The 26,710-nt window shown below is 51.8% G+C and overlaps 1 protein-coding gene across 4 annotated transcripts; it reads left to right on the forward strand.

Moving 5' to 3' along the window:
* On the forward strand, window positions 1-26,564 carry RUBCN (rubicon autophagy regulator). Of its 4 annotated transcripts, none has more exons than XR_004549702.1 (22): window positions 1-63; window positions 6,551-6,704; window positions 8,626-8,709; window positions 9,394-9,553; window positions 9,727-9,833; window positions 10,407-10,547; window positions 10,766-10,922; window positions 11,149-11,697; window positions 14,205-14,300; window positions 14,465-14,580; window positions 15,037-15,241; window positions 15,603-15,704; window positions 19,277-19,337; window positions 20,370-20,502; window positions 20,818-20,963; window positions 21,325-21,389; window positions 21,791-22,029; window positions 22,431-22,492; window positions 22,691-22,844; window positions 23,229-23,322; window positions 24,187-24,426; window positions 25,008-26,564. XR_004549702.1 is itself a non-coding variant. In XM_034063978.1 (21 exons), exons 1-21 carry the CDS (start codon window positions 26-28, stop codon window positions 24,348-24,350), a joined length of 3,027 nt encoding a protein of 1,008 aa, XP_033919869.1. In that variant the 5' UTR covers window positions 1-25; the 3' UTR covers window positions 24,351-26,564. The 4 variants fall into 4 exon arrangements, 2 of the variants coding, with proteins under 2 accessions (XP_033919869.1, XP_030898894.1); XR_004549703.1 differs by having other exon boundaries at window positions 25,386-26,564; XM_034063978.1 differs by having other exon boundaries at window positions 24,187-26,564.
* The last annotated feature ends 146 nt before the right edge of the window (window positions 26,565-26,710 follow it).

Genomic DNA, 26,710 nt, shown 5'->3' on the forward strand with positions numbered 1-26,710 from the left:
CGGGCGGTGGCGCCGTGCGCCTGGGATGGAGGTCGGTCCCCGCGAGGGGCGCGCGGAGAGCAGGTGTGTCCGCGGCGGGGGTGGGGGGGGCACGTGTGCGTGTGTGACATGGCGCGGGACGGGCCCGGGGCCTGCGGCAACCCCCGTGCCGGGGGGGAGCTGCCCCCGCCCGGCCCCTCCTGTGTCAGAGCCACGCGTTGCGCTGACAGCCCGGGCCGGCTGCCGTGCGCTTCACATCCCACCCCGGGACCAATGCACCGCTCTGCCCTCGGCACCGGGCGGGTGTACTGCTGATGGATGGAGGGTGGTCAGCGGGTCGAGGGAGGTGAGCCTGCCCCTCTGCCCTGCTCTTGTGAAACCCCAGCTGGAGTACGGTGTCCAGCTCTGGAGCCCTCAACGTACGGAGGATGTAGAGCTGTTGGAGTGAGTCCAGAGGAGACCACTGGGATGATGAGAGGGCTGGAGCACCTCTTCGATGGAGACAGGCTGAGAGAGCTGGGTTGTTCAGCCTGGAGAAGAGAATGGTTTGGGGAGACCTTAGAGAGGCTTCCAGTGCCTAAAGGGGCTGACAAGAAATCTGGAGAGGAGATTTTTACAAGAGCATGTAGGGACAGGACAAGGGAAGTGGCTTTAAGCTGAAAGAGGGTAAACTTCAATTAGACATTAGGGAAAAATTCTTCACAGTGAGGGTGGTGAGACACTGGCACAGGTTGCTTAGAGAAGCTGTGGCTGCCCCATCCCTGGCAGTGTTCAAGGCCAGGTTGGACAGGGCTTTGAGCAACCTGATCTAGTGGAAGGTGTCCCTGCCCATGGCAGGAGGGTTGGAACTGGACGAGCTCTAAGGTCCTTTCCAACTCAAACCATTCTGTGATTCTATGATTCTGTTGGCAGTGACAGGCACGGATGTACATCCTCAGAACCTTGTGCTCTGTCTCTGATATGGTGGCAACAGCCACTCTCCATCAGACATGGCCAAGACGGCAGCTGCCAAGTCTCTGCTTCACACGCCTTGTTTTAAGGGCGACGCCATCGCGCCCTGACGCTGTGCTGCTGTCCTGGCAGCTCTGCAGCTTGCTGCTTTTGGGTCATGTCTCCTCACCCTCCTGGCAGGCAGCTGCATCGCCCCTTCTGGGTGGTGAAAAGAAATCCCTGGCTTTCCTCTATTGCTGAAGGCGAGGCTCTGCACCTGCACGTGGCTGGCTGCAGAAGTGGCTGTGCTGTGGTATCATCGTCTGTGTGGTCTTCATACATGCTTTAGGTAGGGTTTTCTTGTTGACATCTATAAAAGCAGCAGAGGTTTCTCCCTGGAGGTGTTTTGATGACAAATCCTGTTTTTTCAGGGTTTTGCATGTCTTCAGTCTTTGCTCTGTGCTCCTGTTTTGCCCTGGTGCTCACAGGCACAGCGTGGATGTTGTATGGAAAAGGGAGTGTTGGCTGGCGAGCAGAGAGCCACTGAAACTTGATATGGGAGACAAGCATTCCTTATCTGAGGGGCTCAGCCAGCCTCTCTATTCCTGCTAGCAGTATCAGCCGGAAAAATGCTGCTGTAGCTTTTAAAGCTACAGCACAGGTTTGGGGCAAACCTTTTGATTTGCATGGTTCAAGCTATTCTCCCTCTTTAGCTAACACTTCAGACTCAGCAGGTTCAGAAAGGTAAAAGGAATTGACTGCATTCACTTCTTTTTCCTTCCAGAATTGTCTTTGTGCATTTTCTTGCCTTTACAAGTGAAAATCCCGCACTACCATACTTTATCATTGTGTTATTAATAGGGCTGAGGTGGTGCCACCCCCAGCAGTCCCCCAGGGACACAGCAGGCATCATCTGCTCTGGTGCTGGTGTATGAGGGGGCCTGCTTGTGCTCCTGGTTATCACTGATGGGCTGGGGAGGATCCTGGCATGGGCCCTGCACAGCCTCATTGTCCTTTGTGCAAATAGTTCAGCAGTTTAATTCCCTGTGAGGTGCCATTTCACTACAGACTGTGGCTGTGACTGACAGCAGTAGGCTAGAGCTCACTGAATCCATCTTCCTATGTATCACAGGAAATGCAGAAGCAGAAGTTACTTTGCTGAAGTGCATCCTTCTGCCAGCACAGGAGAGGAAAGCAAGGATTTTGCGCTGGGTTTTGCTGTCTCTCCTGCTGTCTCTGACGTGCATCGGGGAACAGGGGCTGTAACAGCTATGTCCATCGAGGCACAGAGGAAGGTTAGCTGGGCAGAGAGCAGGGCTTTCAGTGCCGCGGGTAGGTGGTGTGAAGGGCACAGCAGTGCTGAGGGGAGCAGAGGGGCCATTGTCAGCTAGGCAGGTTGGCAGAGAGCTGCTGCCTTCAGCTCCTGGGGTCAGCAGGGCCTGAGGTAGAAGGTCCCTAAAGGGAGCCTTACTGGGAGCATTGGAGGAAGGTGAGTGGTTTGTCCCAGGGAGGTGGGCTGCCATGGGGGTCTGCTCTGCCTGTGCGCAAGTTACAGGCAGGTCCCATGCAGATCAAAGCTGGATGGACAGTATCCTGGGTTTACGATTTTGTGGTCATCTGCCTGTGGGAGGTTTCACCAGGACAAGCAGGTGAAACTACCGGTATGTTGTGCTGGGTGAAGGCTAAAGCCCACCTTTAATCCCTATTTTCTTCCCTCATTGTTTGCCAGCGCAGAGCAAGAGTGCTCCAGCAAGCAGCAGCTCTGGGCTGCATTTTCTGGGGGAGCCTTTTGTGGTTGTGCCCCCTATTTTATACTGATGAATGCTTTCAGCACCGTTGCAAACCACCCTGTGTCTTGTTTCCTTGCCAGCCTGCTTGTCTGTTCCCACCCGGGCACTGCAGGGCTGATCTGCCCGGCTGGCGGAGCTCTTCTGGCTTCCTCTGCCTTGTCAGCCACTCCCCATGGCTGCAGATGAATTGCACTAAACCTGCCTTTCTTTTAATGCCCTTCCCCAGCAGCGCTGAGCCTGCTGGAGGAGCAGTGGGGGAGCCCGGGGAAGGGGCTGCTGGTTGTCTGGGAGACCCCGAATGGTGGGAACCGGGAGCAGGCTGTGCGCAGCAGTGGGTTGCGCAGCGCCTGCGGGATCTGCAGGAGGAACTGAAAGTCAACACGGGAATGTCCTTGGAGATCTGGCGAAAGTCCCTCCGTGACCTCAGCATCCTCAGCCCGACCTTTTTAGCGTGCTAAGAAGGATTGAAAGCCTTCTCTAGGTAGAGGACCAGGGTTCAAGCAGCCTGTTAGGTGCCTCCTGCAGGACACAGACACACGCAGCACATGTTGACTGCTTTTTCTATTTGTATATTTTTAATACTAGCTAGTTGTATGATTCTGTTTTGGAAAGTAACCAGGATTTGGTTTTGTTTAAAATTAAGAAGTTCACCTTAGTCAACAGCATGGCTCCTTTCCTCTGCTGTGAGTCACCTTTGCTGCCTTGGAGCAAGAGAAGATCCTAGCCTCTGTGGCATGGAGGGGCTGAGAAAACCTTGAGAGAGCAAGCAACATTCCCTCTTGTTGTCATCAGCAGAGGCATTAAGTAATTTCTTGCTCCAAGGCTGTATTATGTCCTCTATTGCTCCAGTGCAAAAGGTTCAGTTATGCTGTACACAGTTCTTGATGGCAGGTTGATGTTGCTGTACCTGAAGGTAGAGTTTGTGGAGGTAAAGCAAGGAGACCCAGTGCCAAGTTTACAGAGGTGGTGGTTAAAATTATAGGCTGGATCAGAGGTTGTTGTCTTTAAAGAAGGAGAGTGATGCTGCTGAGGTCTCGGTGATGGCCCCTGCAAGCACGGTCAGCCATTCTGGCTGGGGGAGCCAGGCTCTGCTAGAACAGGAGGGCAGAAGCACATGTAGTTCTTGCAGGGGAAGCTCTGCTCGTGTACTGTGACCTATCTGGGACACAAAACCCCACTCACCTTGCCCTTCTGTAAGTTTTCATGATGTGATTGCAATTTGGCCTTACCTTTCTTCAGCACTAGTGGAGGGGAATTCTCTTTATTCAGGGAAGACCAAGCAGATTTCTTAATATTGCTCTGAACACCTGCTGAAATGGGGAACTTGTGGGCAGCTGGGCTCAGGCTTCCTCCATCCCTCCTGGCAGCCCAAGCTCAGGCTCTGTCAATGGGAAGGCAGCAAACCCTGCCACTAATTTGGGGTTAACCCAGGAGTCCAGTCAAAGCTGAAATGTGGTTTCCCTGCCACCTGCAGCCAGCTATATAGGTCTTCATTTCTTCAACCTTATGTCACTGTATGATTTTCAGCATGTGCAGTGTTCCGGCCCAGAAACAGCTGGGTTTTCAGTGTCAGTAGGATCTTGTGCATCCAACTTGTGAACTGCTTTGCACCAGCAAGTCCCATGGGATCCATAGTGCCTTACAGGGGCTTAATTAATTTCTGGTAGCTTCTGCATCACCTCTGCAAAGTTGCTTTTGTTGTGCTGCTCATTCCCTATGTGCCTCTGAGTTCAATGTTTACATATTTTGGAGTTATTTTGTCTGGGGGTAGCTTAACCTTAGTTTCCCTGTGCTAGGAGGGAGCTGTGACTCCAGCCTGTTTGACCCTGGTTTCCTACCTCTGGGGAGATGCACAACTCCTTTAATGAGAGAGTTCATTTGGAAAGGCACGTCTCTGCATGTCCTACCCCCACATCCTTGCATGCATCGCCTGCTTTTTAGCATGAAATAGCTTGGGAGGGAGTTCCTCTGACTCATTTACTTGGAAGACCAACAGCATGGCTGAGCTTTCACTTGCATTTCCTAACTCTTGAGTGTTAGAAATATCCGGGGGAGGAGCTGGTGATGTTTTGAGCTCAGTGGCTGCAGATGCTCTTTGACTAGGGACTGGCCATGCTGCTCTGGGTGTCCACAGTCCCCAAACAAAGAGCATCTGCATCCCTCAGGGCAGGGATGGGAGCAGCCCATAAATTTAGAAGAGCTGGATCAATTTTCTGTGTCTCCCCAAGTTGCATCTCCTCCAGGATAAGGAGATAAAATCTCCTGAGACAAAGCCCTGTCAGTGCTTGTTAGTCTAAGTACATCATAAGCATATACATACTTCCATATGCATTGCAGCTCTGCTTTGGAGCTCCTGTGTTGTCAGGGTGACAGGCTTTGCTGGTGGGATGGGCTGGCTTCTGTGTGGTTTAAGTTTAGGTTGGCATTGAAAGTGGTGAGGCTTCACTGGGGAGACCTTGTGACGGGAGGGAACGGGTAGCCTGAAGTAGACCCAATATTTGATGATCTGCTTGTTCACTTAATCAGTTTAGCAATAGTGAACAAGTCTCAAAAAGATAATATTGGCAAGGAAAGGTTGGTTTTAAATTATGTTACTTTTTAGTATCGCTGTCTTTGCTGCAGAAATGTGCAGCCCACACTTTCATCTACAATGAGAGCAGTTTTAAATAATGCTATGTTTTATTTTCTATTTTTCCCCTTTTGCTTTGGAAGTTCAGTTTGGTTTTGGTTGTGGGAAGGATTAACAGCTGGAACACTGGCTTGTTTCTTGCAAGATGAAAGGTTGGACTTTCATTGTAAGCTATCACCTTGGGTGCTTTTCTTACAAACCCTGTGAAGGCAGTTTTTTTGGTATTTACACCCCCATATAGACATTGCAACATTCCTGTTGCTTCTGAAAGAGTGGCTTCTGTCTGAATACATGTTTCTTACAGCTGCTGTTCCTCTGACAACACAGTCAAAGAGCTTGAGCAGGGACCTCAGTTGTCCAAAGCTTCCTTCCCCAAAGTTTCTTTTCCATAGGCAAATGATACTACCTCTCTGCACTGTCTCTCCTCCTTTATGGCTGATCATGGTGATTTCTTACTGTATGGAGGGTAGCTGAGGTGGGTTGTACCGGTGAGAAATGCTGTGCAAGCTCTCGAGTACAGCTATAGTTTGCAGTTTGTGAATCTCTGTCCACAACACGATGAATGCTTTTGCGAGAAAGTCAACTTGTACCTACGGAAGCTCAGGAGCCAGAGGGAAGCTGTACAAATGGAGATGCAGGTGAAGAGTTACCATCCTTGGAGTGGAGCACCTATGTGTCATGATGGTGCTGGAGTGTTTAGTGCAGTACGTATTGCTCAGGGATTGCTGCTATCTGTAAATGTGGCTGCAGCATGGGCAGTATCTGCTATATAGAATCATAGCATCAACTAGTTTGAATGGGGTAGACATCATGCTTTTGCCTTACAACTGCTGTACTCCTGATGGGCTGCTGCTCTGAACAGTTTCTGATAGAGCTTGTGAATGAAACAAGCAAGAGGCTGGCTGGAAAAATGTCCTTCAGCTTTACTGGTGCATACCAGGCAAATGGCATATTGCAGGAACCACAAGTCTTTGTTCTGGTTGCCTTCTGAGACCACATTGGTGGTGACTACCAGTCATCACAAGAATCATTACGGTACTTGTCCACAAAGCATGTGTGAGAGACCACAAAGAGTTGTAGAGTGTTAGCTCACCTTTGCTAGCTTCTGGACCACCAAAAGTTTCAGCCTGACCAGAGTCTCTGTGGAGATACCGGTACCATGGTCCTGTTGTGAAGCTCCTCTTGCTGTATATCTGATGCAACTTGCTGTGTTCCTCTGCAGGAAGGAGCACTGGAAGCTACTAGGCAACTTGAAGACTACAGTGGAAGGTTTGGTGTCCACCAGCAACCCAAATGTCTGGTCCAAGTATGGTGGCTTGGAACGGCTCTGCAGAGACATGCATAGCATCCTCTATCATGGGCTCATCCATGACAAGGTAGTGTTCTGTCCTGCCAGCACTGCTGTCTGTCTGTAGCAGATTTGGTGCCTGTCATGAGCAAGTGGGGCAGTCCTGTCTGCTGCAGCTTGCTTCAGTGCTCCTAGCATGGAGTGGATACAATGCTTGTAGCAATGCAGGAAATGCCTGAAGCTGGAACTGAGCTTGCCTGGCAAGTGCTGTGGTTGTCAGAGGGACCTGAGTGTGTGTTCTTTTTACCTCATCCACCTTTGACATAGTTTGTCTAAGTATCTGTGCCCTCTGTGCTGAGGTCAGCCCCTCTCTCCTTTCCTCCTGCTGCAGCCAAGTGATAAAGTTGCGTTTGTGATGAGTTGGCCCCATATTGTCTGCACTCGAACAACTCTGCAGTGAAGTCTGGCAAGAGAAACCTTGTGTCTTTACTGTTTCTGGTTAGCTGTGTTAGTAGCAGGAACTGGCAGCCAAATCCTCGCTTTGTGTGAATGGGATCTCTTTGCAGGCACTTCTGCCTTGCAGTTACTCACCCAGCCGTTCCCATGGCTGCTTGGGAGAATTTCTCTTTCCCACTTGTGTGCAGAGGCCTAAAGGTCTCTGTTTCAGGTTACAATTACCAGCACAATTAATTTACAATAGAGGGTTGAAGCAAGTCTGCAGAGCATGCCTGGGGGCAGGCTTCCCATCATGGCTCTGGAGCCCAGAGAGCAATGCAGGCAAAAGAGAGATGCAGAGGAGCCCCAGGTAGCTTGCATGGGCCAGGAGCAGGAAAACCACACCTCTGCAGTGCTACACCCAAACTAATAAGCTTCCAGGAAGAGCCAGGCTGGCATATCATCCCAGCAAGGTGCTTTGCTCCATAGATTCAATAAGTTTGCAGTAAGCATTCGTTACTGTGCCTCTCTGATCCCATTCATCCCCAGGAAATAGGAGCTTCTTTGAGAGATCCACAGAGAGAGAAGCTACCTTTCGTCTGAGGCATGTGGTCCTCCCTTCTGATAGGTGTGCTATTAATAGGCTTCAGGAAGTGAGATTTAAATTATTTGTACTTGTCTGACTGTTGGTAACAGTTCATGCCAGACCTGCAAAGCAGGGTGGTGTTGTCTTCTATCCTTTTCAGGTAGGCAAAGGCAGCTCTTTCTCTTAGAAATGTCTCCCCTGTCTGGGCACCTGCAGCACCAATCAAGCTATATATAAGCTGCAAAGGGAGGCACATGAATACAGCTTCCTAACAGCAGTTTTCTCATAGTTGCTCCAGCACAACAATTAATTTTGCTTATTATTTCATCAGCTTTTTTTTTTTGAAAAATGTGTATGTACATGTTGAGAGAATGGCAAGAGTTTTTTAAACTTTTAAGTGAATTTTACCTACCTGTTATAAAAAAACACAGCAACACCCTATTCAATCTAGAGGACTAAAATTGCTGTGATAGTTCTCTAGTCTTAAAAAAAAACAAACCAACATCTCTCTCCCAGCCAAATAAACCACAAAACACAGCCCATTCCTCTGCTGCTTGTGAAAGAGGAAATAAAGATGGAAGAAAAAAAATCAGTCTTTTGGTCAAGAGAGATATTTTTGGGTTGTGTTTACACCCTATGGGGTGGTGAGGGAAACAGCAACTCTACTGCAGTTCCTCTTTAGTGGCAAGAAAAACTAAGAACAAAATAATCCGTTGCTTGAATAAACCTGAGGCAAACAGAAGCAAAGAGCTGATAGAAGTGCAATGCCAAATTTCCTACCTGGGGTGCTCAGCCATGCTGGTCTCCTCATTGGTGGTTTGCATCAGACAACAGCAATGGTTGCTGGTTTTGCTGGGATGTGTTTGTTTATTTTCCGGCTCATCTTGCCAGGTTTAGGGGCTGTCCTCTGTGGCAAGGTGCTAATGGGAGATGTTGTCATTTAAGTGGGACTTGGCTGGTGGTGTCTAACTGTGCCTGTCCTGTGCAGGTGTGCTGCAGACAGAAGGATTACTGGCAGTTTGTGAAGGACATTCGCTGGCTGAGTCCTGGCTCTGCTCATCACCTGGAGAAGGTGGGTTCTGGTGCGGTGGCCTTGTGTGTCCAGCAGGGATGGGATTGGGTAGCTGTGCTGCAAGCCTCACTGCTGGGATAGCAGTGCCTTAGCTGTTGGCCTGCTGGGAGTAAAGCAGTCCCATGGTTTGTGGAGGCTGAGGCACCCTAGTGTTTGTGTACAAGCCACGTCCCAGGAACTCGACATGGCTTGGGCTGAGACAATTGGCTTCTTATTTCTCCCAGGCCAATCTCCAGCTTGGCTTGGCCGGGTAGAGTAGGCATCACCAAGGGAGCTGGCACAAGCAGCACTTGTGTGTACGCAGGGGTGATTCATGTGTCTGTGCAGATCTCTAACAGTCTAGCTCTTCAAGCTGCAGCAGCTCAGGCATTGCCATCACCTTCCACAGTTAATGTGTCAGCAAGAACATGACCATCACCACTGGGGTCAGGTTGGATTTGGGAGTGTGGGGTCCCTTTAGGTCAGGGGCGAGGCACATGTGTGGGAAAACATGCAAGAGAAATTCATATATCTGGTGGCTGTCAGAGGACTTTGGTCGCTGGCTGACCTTTGAAGCATTGCTCCCGCCTGGTGCTTTGCGTCCCTGGTGGCAGAGGAGCTGCTGGGATGTGTCCTCCTCCCTGCCAACAGTCACCAATGCTGCTCCAGTGCTTGTCTTAACTTGTGCCTGGTGTCCCTTTCCAGTTCATCAGCCTTCAGGAGAGTGGCCAGCCCGACCCTGAGGGCCCAGGGGACCAGGCCATCGCACAGCTGTGGCTGCAGCACAGCCTGCAGTGCCACTGCCTGTCAGCTCAGCTGAGACCGCTCCTGGGGAACCGGCAGTACATCAGGAAATTCTACGCAGGTAAAGAGAAATGGGCCTTTTCCTTCTTACTAGGAAAATATCTAGCTGGGGCATTTCCAAGCCACATAGGAGTGAGAGGGATGGCAGAAAAGGTGGTTTGAATGTGAGGAACCGACGCTGTCAAAGCACACAGATGAGAGGGACCCCTCCAAGCAGCAGTTTTCTCTCCCCAGACACTGCCTTCCTGCTCAGTGACGCACACGTCACGGCCATGCTGCAGTGCCTGGAGGCTGTTGAGCAGAACAACCCCAGGCTTCTGGCTCAGATCGACACCTCCATGGTGAGTTGAGGTCCTGTCTTTTACATCTGGTTTTCCCCAGATGCTGGCTGGGTGTGGCTGCTTGTGCAAGGTCTTATTTGGGCCACATGTAGCCCTTGGACAAGGGGCTGGACTTGGAAGTAGCCAAAGGAACTCCAAAAGGGGAGGAGAGCAGTGAACTTGTCCCTGCACTGCCTGTGTGATCCTGTCAGGGGTTGGGGTGGTGGAGGTGGCTTTGTGGAGCCTGTGTAGTGGGCACCTTGGTTCTGGCTAGCATCGAGGATTTGAGTATGAGGACCTGAGGACTGGTTCCTTCTAACAGGCACCTCTGAAGCCCTCTCCAATAGTCCCAGGCTTCAGGGCCAGTGAGCAGAGCTGCCTGGTTGTGAGGGACAGCCACTGTCCGAGGGACAGGCAGCACCCTGGGACACCTGGGTGCCCATTCCTGCTGGTGATGCCAGTCTCCCCCTGTGCAGCCCCACACCATCTTCCCCCTCCCCAGAGGATGGTAACAACAGCTGCTTTCTTTGCACAGAGCTCCCCAGAGGAGAGCCATTACTGAGGCTCCATTAAATGGGAGCTGTGTTCTTTCAGCTGGCCGGCACATCACTGCCATCCCTGTGTGCGTCAGGTCCTTCTGCTGGTACAAGAGGGATGTGTGACCACGACTCTGAAGGACGTGAGAGCCATCTGTCTGGGGCACTGGGCTGCCTGGATCATTTCACTGAGAGCCTGGTAATTTCCCAAAGGGAGCCTGCCATGTAACTGCAAACAAAGAGCCACTTCCCTTCTGCACCTCTGTTTTTCCCTCCCCATCTTCCTGCCCTCAGAGCTGCCACATCCTCATTGGCTGGTGACCAGGCACTAGCAAGTTGATTCCTTTCCTTTACTGCTCCTTTGATGTGTAAATGCCCTGTAAATGTTAATTTATTAACGATGCCACCTGTCTTCAGCTTACCAGGAAGAGTGATGGTCCACCTCCAGTGACCAAGAGTCAGAGCCTGACTGCCATTCCTGCATCCCCATACATCCCAGTTGCAGGCTGCATGCAGCAGCACTGCTTTGGGTCCACCTCCAGCATCCATTCTCCAGCCTCCTCTGGCCTCTCAGGTAACGAGGGGGACTAGGAAGCTCAGGATAAACCCAGAAAAGACTTTGCCTTTTATTTCTGCTCTTGGATTCATTGTGGTGGATGGGTGCCAGAAGATGTTTGCCTGCAATGGGAGGGAGATCCCTGGAGAGAATGGGCTTATGGTGTGTGGACATGCTGGCGTGAAGCCATAGGGTGGTCTGCTTGTGCCAGGATATGTGACATCCTGCTCCTGATTCTGTCCAGACAGGAGATCAGCGAGCAACTCCATCAGCTCCAGTGCCAGCCAGTCCCAGGAACGCTGCCCATCCACCCGGTCTTCCTCCTTCAGCGAGGGCAGGTCCCCTCTGGAGCAGCCCAGCTCTGTCACCCACTTCAATGTACCCTCACCCAAAGACCCCTTCTCTCCATCCAGTGAGATGAGCTCCAGCACCACCAGCCAGAGTGAGGACACTTGGACAGGGAGTCAGGATGATCCCCAGAGCGATGTTAATGATGGGCCAGAGTACCTGGCCATTGGGAACTTGGGGCGTCGGGGCCGAGCGTGCAGCAGTGCTAGCACCAACAGCACCAAGAGCAGTAGCTCCAAACTCTTCTCCTCCAGCAGCTCCCAGAAGCTGGACTCGGTCTCATCGCTGGGGGAGCAGGGGGCAAGCGGAGGTGGAAGCAGGGGCCTGAGCCTGTTGCGCCGGTCCAGCTTCTCAGAAGGACAGTCGTCAGCTACACAGGGTATCCTCAAGAAGAGCCATGTGCGCTCACACTCTGACACGAACGTGGCTTCGGGGAAGTTGCACGGTAATGGGGGAGCTTTTCTGGGATGGCTTTGGGGTATGGAAGTCCCTGGTACAGGGAGGCTTGTGGTGACCACCCCTTTGACACCATGGATCTGGTTGGTGAGGGGAACTGTGCAAGTGGTTGGTAAATTTGGTCTTTGCCCTTACTTTCCTGCACTACACTGGAATGATGGGCTGACCTTTTGCTTCCCAGGATGCCCTGGGCCAGTCTCTTACCGGTATTGGCAGCTTCTACCAAAAGCTTAGGAAATGCCAGCAATGCCATGGCATTAACTGTCCTGCTTCCCCACTGGCCTTGCCTGGCTGGGGCATGGGGCCATGGTTGGCAGGGCACTGAGCTGGGGCTTGGGCTCATCCTACTGGTAGGATGTGATCCTTCTAGTAACCTGCTGGGTCCTCCTGTGCTCTTGAGTGGGTGAATGCCTGGTGAGAGGGGAAAGGATGTGAGAGGACAGCCAGTTTGTGTGAGTCTGCCTCACTGGTGCTGCCTTCATGGGAGAAGTGGAGGTCCTTGCTGAGTAGTAACCAGTCTGTCTCTGTTTTCTCTCCCTTAATGCTGCCTTTCTCCTCCTTTGTCTGCCCAGGAGGCCTCAGGGATATCACCATTATAATAGAAGATCCAGTGGCAGGTTTGGGAGCCAGTATAACAGCCCTTCATTAGTGATCATTGCATCAAGTTCAGGATTTCCATCAATCCATTAGTGCTCATTTAGAAAATAACAAAAAAAATCTTTCTTCTCTGTGTCCCAGCTGATGCTTTGAAGCACAGTCGGGTTTATGCATGTGACCTGACTAAAGATCCTAGCTTGGATTTTGGGAGCAGTGGGCCAGACTCAGAAGGGAGCCCAGCTCCCCTGCATGGTGTTATGGAGTGTTGGCCACCAAGTCCCTGAGATGTGTCCCCTGATCTTCCCTCTACCTTACTTCCTTGGGAGCCAGGAGAGCTTTCATCTCTCACTTAGCAAGTAAGGGCTGGCAGCTAAGCAGGCCTGAACATCTTATTTTTCTTTTCATTTAGTGGGTCTGTGGCATGGGAGGTTTGATGTTGGCTGAGGTCAGCTACATCCCAATCAGCTGTGTTTGTACCCACAGCCAGGACAGGACTCCAGCTGATCTGCTGATCCTGGGGCATGTTTTTCCTCAAGCAGAGGTGCTGCGGTGCTGCATCCCTTTGCCCCACATGCAGAAAGATTCAGGAGGTCCAAAAAATGGGCCATTTTCTTTTGTACTCTGCTGAACAACAGCACTGGGTTTGTCAAGCTTACATCTGGGTGCTGAGTGCTCTTGCAGCTGCAAAGGTTCCTTTCTGGCAGTGGTGGGCATTCAGACACATGTGTCCAGCCCTGTGTCCTGCTCCAGCAGAGGATTCCAAGCACTGCATTGGTTTAACCTTCAGCAGTAGGCTCTGTTGTATGTGGCATCCCCTAGGCTGGTTTTCAGCAGGGTTGAGGTGGCAGCAGGATACTCTGCCAGTCTGCAGTGATTAGCTGTGGGAGCTTCCCACCCCAGCAGGCTTCCTTTGTCACCCAGCCTGTCGGGTGGGTTCGTCCCAGGGCAGATCCTGGTGCCTGCTTCATGGTCTTTGCAGGGACATGCTGGTATTGGTGGGCTCAGGAACCTCCAGCCACATCAGGGTTATGGCACAAAGCTGGGAACAAAGAGGAGTAGGAGGCTGAGAGGATAGGGTTGCCCTTCTGTTTTGCTCAGCATGTCAGGATATCAGCCAGCACCTACCCTTGCGTCCACACCTGTGTGCTCCTGTCCTGCTCCAGTCAGGGTGTTTTCAGTCTCCTTCAACAGTCCCTGGTCATCCAACTGCTCTATCCAGGTGCTCCCTGGGGCTGTGGCTCTCCATAGGGCACCATCCATTGCTGGTCTCTGGTCACGCCAGCTTGTGACAGTCCCTACCAGCTCAGCCTGCCAGGAAGTTGCACCACAAGTTTGTGCTTGGGGCAGTGCCCTGCACACAGCCTGTGCAGGTCACCTTGAAGACTACAGGTGACCAGGGAACCCTGGCTTCTAGTTGGGCAAGAGCATGTCCTTCAGATGCCTCCTTTTAATTGTTTGGGCTGTTTTGCAGGGCTGGGAGCCCCACAGATCCCTCAGCTCCTCAGGTTTCCCCTTTCTTGTGACTCAGTACCCTGGGGATAGCTCTTTTCTTCCAGGTGTTCCATCAGAAGGGCTTGCAAGAGGCACTTGCTGGAGCCTGTTGTGTCCCCCAGCTCTGCTAGGGAGTAAAGAGAAGGTGGCTCCGGACTTCACTGCTCTGTGGCATCTCATGAGCATCTCACCTTCTTTCTGTTCCTCCTCTTCTCCTGCCTGAAATACCTTCTAGTTTTGTCCCCTCCTGGGCTTGCTCTTAGTCATGGCATGGAGTAGAAAGATGTCCCTGTGTGCTTTGCATTCATTTGTACCTGCCCATGCAATGCTGAGCCCCTTTCATTTCACCCTGTGCAGTGGTGGAGCACCTCTGGGATACTGATGTGTGCCTGGTGTCTTCTCTTCCAGAGTCCCACGATGATCCAAGTGGAGGGAGAAGGCCAGTCTCTGCTTCTACCCAGAGCAGTGAACTGAGCACACCCAGCTCACTCTACATGGAATACGGTGTGTACAGCCAGCCTCATCAGGGATGCATGCTCCTGGTCAGGCTGCGGTGGCCTCAGCTTTAAGCACTTGCTTATGGGATGCTGGTTGGGCACTGGCAGGGCTCATTAGCAGGGGGATAACAGCAGGTCCCTCCCTAATATATTTGTCTCTTGCTTTTGTAGACTCTGGACGGTACCTGACCTCTGGTGAAGGGATGTTCAGAAGACCCTCAGAAGGGCAGTCCCTCATCAGTTACCTCTCTGAGCAGGACTTTGGAAGCTGTGCAGACCTGGAGAAGGTGAGGAAGTCTGTGCATTGGAGAATGTATCTTACTGAGGGTTCAGTGATACTTTCCTCCGTGGGGAAGATAATGCCGTAGTATTTCCTGTTACAGGGGTGTGCACAAGACTTCAAGGTTGAGTTCTGTGATGGTGTCTGGCAGCCAGGATCTGCCCATCCAGCATATACACAGCAGCTTTGCAACATGTTAGGGCTCCTCTGTGACATGTGCTAACTTGCCAGAGTGGATTTATTGCACAACGTCTTTGTAGGAGTATTCTGGTGCCCAAGAAGGCTTTAGTTTCTAGGTCCTCCTAGAAGAGTCAGGTTTGTGTGGTTAACAGGGATTAAGGTCTTTCTATCACTCTCCATGAGTAGTAAGTTCTTTGCTGTCATAGGTGGAGACAGGATTTTTACCATGTCTTCCTAGTGTCTTTGTGCTACAGCCTTGAATGCTTTTGCTCTTGCCTTGCAGGAGAATGCCCACTTCAGCATCTCAGAGTCCTTGATCGCTGCCATTGAGCTGATGAAATGCAACATGATGAGCCGGCAGCTGGAGGAGGAGGAGGAGGAAGATAGCGACAAGGAAATCCAGGAGCTTAAACAAAAGATTCGCATTCGGCGCCAGCAGATCCGCACCAGGCACCTGTACCCTACCTGCCAGGGGATGGGCTCAGACAGTGGGTGATGTGTTTTGGGCTCTTCAGTTAGTGGGGTGTGGGGTTTCTGTTTGCTGCCTGACCTTATAGCATCCTGCCTTCCTGCCCATTTGTGGGAAACAATAATGATTGTGAAGGTGCTGCAGAGATTTGTGAAACTCTGCTGCTATTGAAGACCATAATGGGACTAATAATGTAACACTTGTGTGATGCTGTCACTGAGTTATGGAATGTAATTTGATTTTGAACGCATAGTATTTTCCAACCTTTACTTCTGTTTCTCCCTGCCCTGGCCATACCTGGCTATCAACTTGTCCCTTAGCTGTCAATGACCTTTCAGACCACTTCCATTGATGGCCTGCCTGTGTTGCATTTCTCCCAGGTCTTGTGGTGACAGATAGCGGGTCCCGGTTCAGCCCTCATGGCTCCATGCGACTCTCTGACTCTGGCTCCACAGAGGATGTGGAAGAGTACGAGATTCAAGGTAGGAGGGAATGACTGTGTTGCTCCTTGCATAGGGACAGCTTTCCCCTTGATGTGGTTGTGCTGATGTCAGTCCTGCTGAAGAACAGCACATCCCTCTCACTTCAGGATGACTTTGCCCAAACAACTGGCTGAATTCTCAGCATGAGCAGAGCAACCAGTTTCCCTCATGTGGTGGCATGACTTTCCTTCAAAATCCTCTGTAACCCTCTAGTATTCAGTGCCTCTGGCTGGTAGGTTTCTGTTTCATTGCCTGGTCCACATAGCTGCTGTCACAGCTAGAGAGAGTTGGAAGAGCTGCCATCCTGCTCCCCTCATCCCCAGGCAGAAGGAGCTGTAGCTCTGACTACTTACCTCTTGGGTGGCAGTAGTGGGTGTTGGTCACATCCTGACCTACAATAGCTCTGCTCTGCTCCTGGCAGCTTGGGTGGCTGAGCTTATGGCCCACAGGAGACCTGTCGGGGTCCCTGGGTGTTCCTTCAGAGCCTTGTTCATCCTCTGAGGATGACTGACTTCTCAGCAGCACTTTCATCTTACTGACTTTAAAAAGGAGATAAAATTGTAGAAGACAGAGCAGTCCACTTTCCAGCTTAAATTTCTTGTCTCTTAACTGTGGATATAGCAAAGCTCTCCTTTCAGTCACCGAGGGCTAGATTTTTGGCCTAGTTTTGAGGCCGAAGGAGGAGTATGTGAATTCAGTTCTGGGCTTCTTGTGCGAGTGCTGCTCTTCTATTATGCCCTTTCTCTTTGGCCTGGCTGAAGCACTGAAGTCAACTATTTTGTCATCACCGTGTTATGCAGATGATAATGATGGATCTAACCTGATTCAAATGTCCAAGAACGGCCTCTCAGTGTCAATGGCTTCCTTTTTCTCAGGTAGTACACCACAGTGCTCCCCTGCAGCACGTGTGTGTTTGTGTGCAAGGTGTGTGTGTGCATGTGCACACTGCTCAGAAATCTGCCTAATTTGATTGCAGTGGGGATTGTGAACATTATCATCCAGACATTACCAAGAGAAGCTATGGCAGGATGATACAGCAGGATGGAGCAGAGAAGAAGCAGAGGAGCTCTGCTGTGGGCTTCATCCCCCAGCATGTTTTGCCATACTGTATTTCAGATAGACTGAACAAGCTGGCTGTGGTGAAGACCTGTCTTGAATGGGGTGGGGCTTGGCAGGGTGATGGCACAGCTTAGTGGTTCTGTAGCTGCTGAAGGCTGAGCCTAAGCTGAACAAGAGCAGAGACCTCTACAGGTGCCTTGGGGAGCATTATTCTGCTTATCCTGGCAGGGCTGCTGTCCTGTAGCTCTGATTTGAACCACAGCCAAACCTTGCCATCCTGCTCAGATTTGACTTGGAGAAGAATCCTTCCAGAAAGAAGTCCTGGAGGTAGAAGTGGTGAGAGCAGACAGGGCACAGGCAGTTTGTTTATGCTGGAGCCCTGGACACCAGGATCATGTGCAGCCAGATCTTGCTTAATGTTTTTTATTGTTTACAGTGCTACTACATAATCCAGTATTCTGGCTGCATTTGAATAACCTTCGTGTGTCCTCTGTTTGCTTTAGCAAGAGAGCAGCCTATGTGAGCTGCTGCTGATCCCTCCTGTCAGTTTTTTGGTGCCAGCATGTTGCTCCTGCTGAAGATGCTGGTGCTCAGAGCTTTCCCACCAGCCCTGCTGTGTCTTGTGTTTACAGCCCAGTGATAGATCCATGGGGGGCTCATCCTGGCCTGAAGCTGGCATACAGGGACTAGAGTAATGTCCTTGGGTTCTGATTTGTTCATGAGCCTTCTGGAGACTATCCCACCTGGTGATAGCTGTGGCAGCAGAAGCATTTCAGGCAGCTAGCTGGAGACTTTTGAGGAGTGTCTGCAGTTAAGGTTGGGAAGTGAGTGGTGGCAGCATCCCAGTGAGAGCCCCCATGGGAGCCTGGGGTCAGATTTGGCTCCCTCTGCCATCCCTGAGATGATGCCAGTGCCAAAGTGTGCTGGCTCTTCCTCTCCATAACACTTGGCCCACACTGTGTTTCGTGTGCTCTGCTGTTTACTCATGTTCATCATACTCCAGGACAATATAGCACCTTCCTATGCAAGCCAAAGGCACCAGGGCATGGCAGGTATGTCTAGCTGGTGCCCTACATAGTCAGGAGGCTACATTTGCCTGAATTCCCTGTTTTGTGCAACTAGAAGTCTGTTTGCATGATGTAGATATGTGCATTCCTTAACATTAGGATGCTTTACTGTTCTGTTCTAGCAATGGATGTCAAACAAGGGGAGTCAAGCATTCATGCTGGACTCCTCTGGTATGAGTTTGTAAATTTATGGGCAGGAGTGGAACTTGGTCCGCTTGCTGCCAGAGCAGCCCCGCTCTTCCTAAGGGAGCCAGTGGCTCCAGGGTGGCACTCTTCAGTCAGCGGACTGTGATTCCCTTGGCCACAGTGTGTGGTTGGTACCTGGCCAGATCGGATGGACTCTGTGTTGGACCATGTACTGGCACTGGGCCATTGGGGTCAGAAAGCTGCTAGCCTGTGTTTGGGGGTGGTAGGGTCACTGCAGACACCAATGCTAAAGCTCCCTAGAGGTACAAAACAGGAGACCTACTGGGCTGAAGGTTGTGGCATTGGTTTCTGTACTGTCTGACCTATAGTACTTTCCCCTTGTATGTTCTTCTTCCCTTTTCTGGGAGTCCATCTGCAAGGAAGCAGTGTTTCTGCCTGCTTCTGCCTACCTTGTACTGCTGGAAGAGTCTCCTGTCCCAGGGTCCTTCCACTGTTGAGATAAATTCCCTTGTCAGGGAATGTCAGGGATGTCAGGGTTTAACCCGCCAGAGTGAAAGAAAGGATGAGTGATTAAGGTACCATTGGGTACTGCCTGGTACACGAGGCTGGCAGAGAGGAGGAGTGTGAGGCAGCCCAGGGCTATTGGGGAGCTGATGGAAGGAGCAGGACCCCAGAGTCCTCCTGCATCTTACCTTGGACTCCCCCTCCTTGGGAGATGGGCCTGTGGCCTGTGCAGAGCATGTGGCACCCATGGGGCCAGCCCACCTCTGCATAGATGTTGACATGTCTCTGGAGTGCTGGGTGAGGCTACCAGCCCTGGCTGTGCAGCCACTGAAAAGCTGAGGCATGGCCACCGTCTGATCTTACAGGTTGCAGTCAAGTAGAGAGAAGTGCTCTGCATCCCATTGCTAATTCTCTGCAGCATCTATACTGTGTGTAGAGAGCTACTAAACCTTCTTGCTAACCTGGCTGTCCTGCACTCCTAGCTCCTGTGTGTGTTCTGTTTCAGGCCATTCACTGCTGGGACTTGGTGTGTGACCTATACCAGCAGCCACTCAACTCCCCAAAGCCCCAGGCTCACTGTTTTCACAGCATCTTACCATCTCTTTCGCTTGAAACTCCCGACAGGTGACTGATTAGACTGCACCTCTCCTTGCTGCACGCTGGTAGAAGTTGATGCTGTAGTTATTTCACGTGCTCTTGAGCAGCTTGATGAGTTTTACAATGAAGCTTTGGTTTGAAATGAGTGTATCCCCCTGCCCTGCCCCATCTGCTCTGCTTTGTCTGTTTGTGATTCAGATGCAGACATCAAGAGGAACCCAGACTCCAGCAGGAAGTCCTTTCTCTCCTCAGAGTCCATGTACGTTTGTGGCTGCTGGTGACACATCTTGGTACCAAGTTCCCTTTCCTACCCAACTCTGCCCTTCCAAGTGCATCAGCTGCTGTTTTGCACTGGAGTGGACATTCCTCCTTCCTTATTTCTTCCCTCCCTTCCACCTTTCTTTCCCCCTCCCCTCCCTCTCTCCCTCTCTTTACTTAGCAGTAAGGCACTAGGTTCTAGTCTTAAATTTGATAAGCAGCACCTGGGATGATCAGGATACTCATGAGGTAGATATGATATGGACCAGTGTCAGGAGACAGGCCCACACCTCCTAGTAGGTAAGAGGCTGGGGAGAGGACCTGGCATAACCTGGAGCATCTGGACTGGCTGCTGACTTGCTGCTGGCTCTGAGCCTCCCCTGCCTCTCCCCTCTCAACCAGGATAGCCTGATAGATTACGTGGTGCTGACCCTTCTCTCCAACCCTTGTTGCTGTGCTGTGACCCAGAGGTGGAACTGCTGTCACACAGCAATGCTCACAGACTGTGCAGTGTGGCAGCAGCTTAAACTTGAAGTGCTCAGCCCTTTCCTGGTACTGCCCTGGGGTGGAGAGGTGGGTGCTATGGGGAGGGGAATCACCACCTGTTCTAAGCACTGCTGCTGTGTTAATGCTCTGAAAGCAAAACCCGAATGGGATGCAGAGACCCCTTTGCTAGGTGGGTAAGATACAAAGCTGTGTCTGTGGTTGAAGGTTCTTGGGTAGGTTCATACTGGGAGAGCAGTTCTGGCTCTCACTTTGCAGCTTCCCCTACATACAGGCACAGGTTTTATTAAGTAAGATACGTTTTGCTTGCCTTTCTAAATAATTGTTGTGCCATTAGCCAGCTTTAATTGAGGGCAGCTGCAAAGACAGAAATCAATAACATATCTCAATTGCAGGCCTGTGTAGCAGTACAGAAATAAGGTACCAAAGTTGAAAGGAGCATCTTCAGCTTGAGATGGGACAGGCATCAGGGGTTTTGAGGAGGGCACAGCTGTGAGAGCTGGTACTAACCACCCCCTTCACTGTCTAGATCCCATTCCTTCCTCAATTCCAACTCGGCAGAGGCTGTAGCCATGGGCTTGCTGAAGCAGTTCGAAGGCATGCAGCTCCCAGCTGCTTCTGAATTGGAGTGGCTGGTCCCTGAGCATGATGCTCCACAGAAGGTAAGGTTGTGAGTATTTGATCTTCCCCAAATCCCTGGCTTCAGCCTACTGCTGAGGGGCTTTGCTAATGATCCCTTTGTGGAGCTGGAGGAGGGATTTTGTCCAGGCTCTGGGCTTCAACTCAGCGGGGCTCTGCCACCACAGCCTCCAACAGCAGAGTGCTTACATCCTTGGGGACATCCCTCCTCCAGCCCCTGTTCAGCTAGAGCAGCAGCTTTATGCCTGGCAGTTTTCCAGAGATTTCTGGCAAGCCAGCCAGGTGCATTGCGTTTGCTGTACCTGGCAGGGATCTACCCTCTTGCCTGCTTCTTCCAGCTCCTACCCATCCCCGACTCTCTGCCCATCTCTCCTGATGATGGAGAACATGCCGACATCTACAAGCTGAGGATTCGGGTGCGCGGAAACCTGGAGTGGGCCCCTCCACGACCACAGATCATCTTCAATGTTCACCCAGCCCCAACGTAAGGACCTGTGCTGCCAATGGCTTTCCAGGGTCCTGCCCTTTCCAACCCTTTTCCATTAATGCCAAGGTTGATTATCCTCTCCTTCCTACTTGACCACCAGGACTTCCCTGTTCTTAGTCTGATAAATCCACACTGATCAGTACCAGCAGCTGGTGCTATGAGATGGAGCCAGTGCCAGTGGTCAGTGCCTTTGGAGTGCACCAGGGCACAACAGGGCTTTTCCCCTTGCATTTGTTGTCCACACTAGAATGGCAAAGCATGTGGCCATCCCCTGTCCACCCCTGTGCCAGTGCCCGTCCTCTGGTGCCATGTGCCATCAGGGCTGGACTCATGCATGTTGCCTTCTGTCTCTGGGCAGGAGGAAGGTGGCTGTAGCCAAGCAGAATTACCGGTGTGCAGGCTGTGGCATCCGGACTGATCCTGGTGAGTGCTGGGACCATGAGCTGTACTTGGAGAATGGGGAATACTGTGAACAAGTGGGAAGACACACTGGGTGTGTGGTGGCAGAACTCAGGACAAGGACACTGGAGAAATGATAAGAGTGGTTTTACCGGCTTTGCCTGCATATTGGTGTGCACCATCCACATAGGAGCTTCCTTCTTCAGAAGGTCACGGGGCTGGTAGAGACAAAGAGCAGCCAGCCTGTCCTTTGGGGAGGGCATTTCAGATGTTGACTCTTCTAAGGCAAAGTCATCTTTTGGGGTCCTGTAGCTCCCAGCAGGTTCCTTGCTTGTTGGGAATGCTGGGCAATGTTGGGAGTCCAGTACGTGCTTGTGCAGAGCCTGTTCCTCAGCTGACCTCCCTGTCTGCCTGGATTTGGCCAGATTACATCAAACGACTGCGTTACTGTGAGTACCTGGGGAAGTATTTCTGCCAGTGCTGCCACGAGAATGCCCAGATGGTCATCCCCAGCCGCATCCTACGCAAGTGGGACTTCAGCAAGTACTACGTGAGCAACTTCTCAAAGGACTTACTGAGTAAGATCTGGAGTGACCCGCTCTTCAATGTGCAGGATATCAATCCTGCCCTGTACCGGAAAGTGAAGTCTCTCAACCAAATGTGGGTAAGATCCTTTCCACACCTTCCTGAGTGGGGTTTGGGTGAGGTGAGTGGCTGCTCATTGTAAACTGTGTTCCAGGGAAGCTGGGGAGAAGCAGATATTTCAGGTTTTGAGGCTTAAAACCTTGGCACCATGGATTTCCATTCACCTCTTGTTCTTTGTCCAGTAAGAGAGGAATTTCAAAAGGAATTTCTGCCTGCCATCCAGCTGGGCTTCAGTTTATCTCCTGGGGCATGTGATGGTTGTTGTGCTCACTTTGTCCTGTGTGGTGTAAACACTTTGGTAGCAGGAGAGCAGCAGCTGAGGAGCAGCGGTCGTTTCACCAGCACAGGAAATTGGGCAGACCTGCTTGACCAAGGACTGTACTGTGTTTACTGATTCTTGTGTCCTCCCTTCCTCTCCAGCTCCTGCGAATCCAGCTTTTCCACATGAAGAACATGTTTAAGACATGCCGGCTAGCTAAAGAGTGAGTCCCAGGCTGTGAGATGAAGCTGTTTTGCTGTTCTGGTTCTGTCCCATAACAATTTGCACTGGGGATTGTGCAGCCTGTGCAATGAGCAATGCGGGGGGGAGAAGGGAGGGGAGGAGGGAAGAAAGCAGAAGCAGTGGAGAGGAGCTTAATGGCTTTGCTTTGCTCTGAGTTCTGGTTTCTCTGTCCTTGCAGCCTCCTTGACTCCTTTGATATGGTGCCTGGCCACTTGACAGAGGATTTACACCTCTACTCACTCAGTGACCTCAGTGCCACAAAGAAAGGGGAGCTGATGCCTCGCTTGACTGAGCTCCTGAAGGCAGGCAGTCTGCACGTTGAGAAGTGCATGGTAAGGCCTCCCTTTCCTGCCTCCTGCATGGCTCCGCACCCTCAGGAGCACCCTTGGGAGCATCTTGCTGCAAAGATAACTGATGGGGAGGCCTTTGATGTGTGGGACAGCCACCAAATTACTGATTTAATGCTATCTGTTCCTGCCTGCTCCACACAGTTCCTACTGAGTCATGTCCAGGATGTTTGTTTCCCTGTTTTGGCTCCCTCCCACCCCTAACACATGTTGATTCTGTCTTGCTATGCTCCATGCTGGAGAAGGGCTGTCCTGCATGCTTAGAGGAGGGCACCATGTCCTCCTGTCTGGCTCTGCTCTACCTCCTGCCCTGCTTGCAGGGAGATGAGGAGCATTCAGCTGCTTTTTCCTCACCTTTTCTCCTTCCAGCTGTGCCAAGCCAAAGGCTTCATCTGCGAGTTCTGCCAGAATGAGACTGACATCATCTTCCCTTTTGAGCTCAACAAGTGCAGCACATGTGAAGGTGAGATGGTGGAGGGAAACAGGGAGAGGACAGACCCTGAGGCCACCAATGTCTGCCTCCAGTTTGAGTGGCATTTGTGCTAGCAAAAGGTGTAGAGCAAGAGCCAGCCAGACTGGGGTGCCTCTGTGCATTGCCTGTGTCTCTGTACCATGTTATCACAGCAGCAGATCAGTATTATAACGATGTCTGGCCAGAGCTGCTGGTGTGGTGAAGCGTGTAGGTCCCTTCCTGACCACACCGTGTGCTCCCTACCCAGGCGGCAGCGTGCAGTTGGGTTGTGACTGCAGCAAGCAGGTCCCTTGGCTTTCCTTCTGCTGTGGTTGTGGGACACGCTGTGCCTGCACACAGCTCCCCTGCCCTTGCTTGGATGGCTGGAGCCAACTTTGTAGAGCAGAGAGCCTGAAGACTTTGTCTCTGTGCTCTTCCTGCCTGACAGAAAATCCACAGGTCCCTTCAGGTGTAATCCTTGATAATGCCCAGTGTTAGTGGTCAAGCAGAGCTTGTTGCTGCAGCTTGGAACCAGCCTCTGAACTGGCTTGAAATGACTCCTGACAACATGCAGACACAGTGCAGAGAAACCTTGGGGTTACTGTTTCCTTGGAGAATCATGACATTCTGGGGAAGGACCTTGTGTAGAGGAGGCAGCCTGTGCTCCCAAAGGTTTCACAAGCCAGTTCAGGTACCCTGCTGCCTGTCTTGCTGCTTCCAGAGCAGTGCTGGACCCCTGCTTCTTGTGCTAGTTCTCCCATGGCTTTGGTTTGAAAAGTCCTCCTGGACAAGTCTGGAGCATCCCTCTCTGGGGATGCCAAGTGTCAGGCAGTCTGTGTCACACTCTGCCAGCTCTCAGTCATGCTTGCCTTGCAGAGTGCAAAGCCTGCTACCACAAATCCTGCTTCAAATCCACCCACTGTCCCCGCTGTGAGCGGCTTCAAGCCCGGAGAGAGCTGCTGGCCAAGCAGAGCATGGAGTCCTACGTCTCGGACTATGAAGAGGAGCTGGAGCAGTCGGAGGTGGTGGCAGCCACATGAATGTTGCAGCAGAGGAGCAGAACGTGGGTTTATGTGCATGGCCTTCATCACCAGAGACAGAGCCACACAGACTGGGGTATGAGGAGGACTGTCAGGAGGCTGGAGTGCTGTCTTGAAGGGACCTGTTTTCCTCCCATGCAGTAGTGCTGGGCTGGGGAAGGGACATCTTCCATTATCTGGGTCTCCTCCAGGTTCTGCTCACAGGTTTGCTTGGGGAAGTTCAACTGCTCCTGCCTGTGCTGCAGGCAGAACAGGGGCCTTTTCTGAGCAGTTATTCATGCTGGACCAGGCAGGGCTGTGCTGTGGGTCCCTGTGCCCTGCTCCCCGACAGGGTCCCTGGGGGATCAGCACTTTATGCTCATCAGCTGTATATTGGGAATCTCTGGCCACATCTGCTCCTTGGAGGTGGGAATTAGCTCTCCAAGTCCTCTGATCCTGTATCTTGCTGCTGGGGGTTGTGTTTATGGAGGGACAGTGGGGATTCAGGGTTGATGTACATATAATAGCTCTCTGCCTCAAATCTGGCTTGCAACACTGCCAGAGAGCAGTTGCTCTCACTCCAGGATCAGAGCAGAGGATGTGGCAGTGGTGAAAATGCCAGATTCCTGCCTTGCCTCTTTGTGCTATCTGTGTTGAGCTGCTTTCCCTGCCCTCCAGATGCAGCCTGTGCTGTAGAGGGGCATTGCCCCTGGAGAAGCTGCACAAGGGTGCTGATGCTGCCAGGTTTTCGTAGAGGCAGATCCCCATGGCTGGAGAATGCAGTAAGCCCCACTTCCTCATTCTGCCTGTCTGTTCCCCTGGGGGGCATGCTCTTCTCTAAGGGTGATACAGGGCCTCACTGGGGGTACCAGGACTTGCCTTGTATGCAGCTGCCTTCTGTTGGGATGCAAGTGAAAGCTCAGCCCTCCAGCCACATCCCTTGAGCCCCTGTCTCAGTTCTTTTAGGTTGGGTTTTTGGTTTTTAATCTGCTGGATTTGGTTTTATTTTTTAATGTGGTTGGTCGTATTTTTAACTGTATGTTCCCCCCTCTTTAGGGGACATGTGATCTGCTTGGGACTCACTGGTATAAAGCTTCCAAGCCTGTCCTGCTCCTGGTTCCTCACCCCTGGAGGGGGCTGTTGTTTGCCAGGAGTCCCCTGTTCCAACACATCTCCTGTTCCACTCGAGAGGTGTCTCTGAGCCAGGCAGCGCCTTGAAGCTTCCCAGGTGCAGTGCAGTGGGGTGGCCAGGCAACCTGCTTGCAATGGGGGCGGTGCACGGGGGAGAGGGTTTGGCACTGAGGTGCTTCAAAGGGCTCTGCAGGGTTGGACCCATCAATACAAGATGCTCTGGGGCTAGCAGTCAGCTGAGGAGGTCCCTGCATTGCAGGGGAATGCTTTACATGGCACAGGTGAGTGTCCAGCATCACTTTGGCATGGGTGGGACATGGCGTGTTCAGAAGGATGGTGTGGCCTGTGTATGTGCAGGAAGTGTGTTGAAGAACTGTGGAGCAATACACTGGTAGAAGGCATCTAGAGGCAATGGCTTTAGCAGCACAAGCACTGGCTTGAGACTGGAATATGACCCCTCATAGGCTATCCCTGCAGGGGTGGCAGGGTCAGGGAGAGAGGCTGAGATCAGGAGAGGTGAATGCTGGACTTGGTGAAGGAGGGTAGCTGCAAGTGTTGCTGCACAGCAGCATGTCTCCCCAACTCGCAGCATCCTGGCAAAGCCAGGTCTAGCCAGGAAAGTGGGTTCAGCTCCCCACTCACTCCCTGGAGTGTTTGCTGCCTCCTGTCTTGCTTCTGCTCTGTTTTTTACCAGGGAAGCCACTGCTGTCCCACTCACTGTCTGTCTCTGCAAGGCATGGGGCTGCCAGATGCTGGTGCACCTCTGTCTTGTCTGTCCTCAACAGCAAGCCAAGCCCTCACACTGCTGCCCAGAGTTGGCACCCCCTTCCCTGGAGCTGGCTCAGCAGCACACCTCCATCCACCCTGTTTTGTTTGAAGCACTTTAATGTCCTGGGACAGCAGCTGAGAGGCTGCCCACATCCCCTTCTAGAAGCACTGAGTACATTTAAAGAAGAGGAAAGGGGTTTTGGATTATTTGTGGTTTCCACCCTCCACTGTGGACTTTGGAAGCAGTGAGACTTGCAAACTCAATGGAGGGCTCCAGGGCAAGATTATGCCCAGCACTCACCACTACAAGGAACACTGGAACTGGCCAAGGCAGTGAGCTCTTTGTAAGAGAGAGCAAGGGAATGCTCTGGCCATTACCTGGCACCCTCCCCATGGGACTGTTGCACAGAGAGGCAACTAAAATGCCATCCCTAATAAACTAAGTTAATGAGGGGCCTGACTTGTGTTGTAGCATCATTTCA

The sequence above is a fragment of the Melopsittacus undulatus genome, chromosome 6 (assembly GCF_012275295.1).
Source record: "Melopsittacus undulatus isolate bMelUnd1 chromosome 6, bMelUnd1.mat.Z, whole genome shotgun sequence".
In the NCBI taxonomy this organism is placed as follows: domain Eukaryota; kingdom Metazoa; phylum Chordata; class Aves; order Psittaciformes; family Psittaculidae; genus Melopsittacus; species Melopsittacus undulatus.

Coding starts and splice junctions, on each gene's coding strand:
- RUBCN (XM_034063978.1), top strand. CDS start 26: ATGGAGGTCGGTCCCCGCGAGGGGCGCGCGGAGAGCAG. Junction 14,301..14,464: donor CTCACTCTACATGGAATACG/GTGTGTACAGCC, acceptor TTGCTTTTGTAG/ACTCTGGACGGTACCTGACC. Junction 20,503..20,817: donor AGCATGATGCTCCACAGAAG/GTAAGGTTGTGA, acceptor TGCTTCTTCCAG/CTCCTACCCATCCCCGACTC.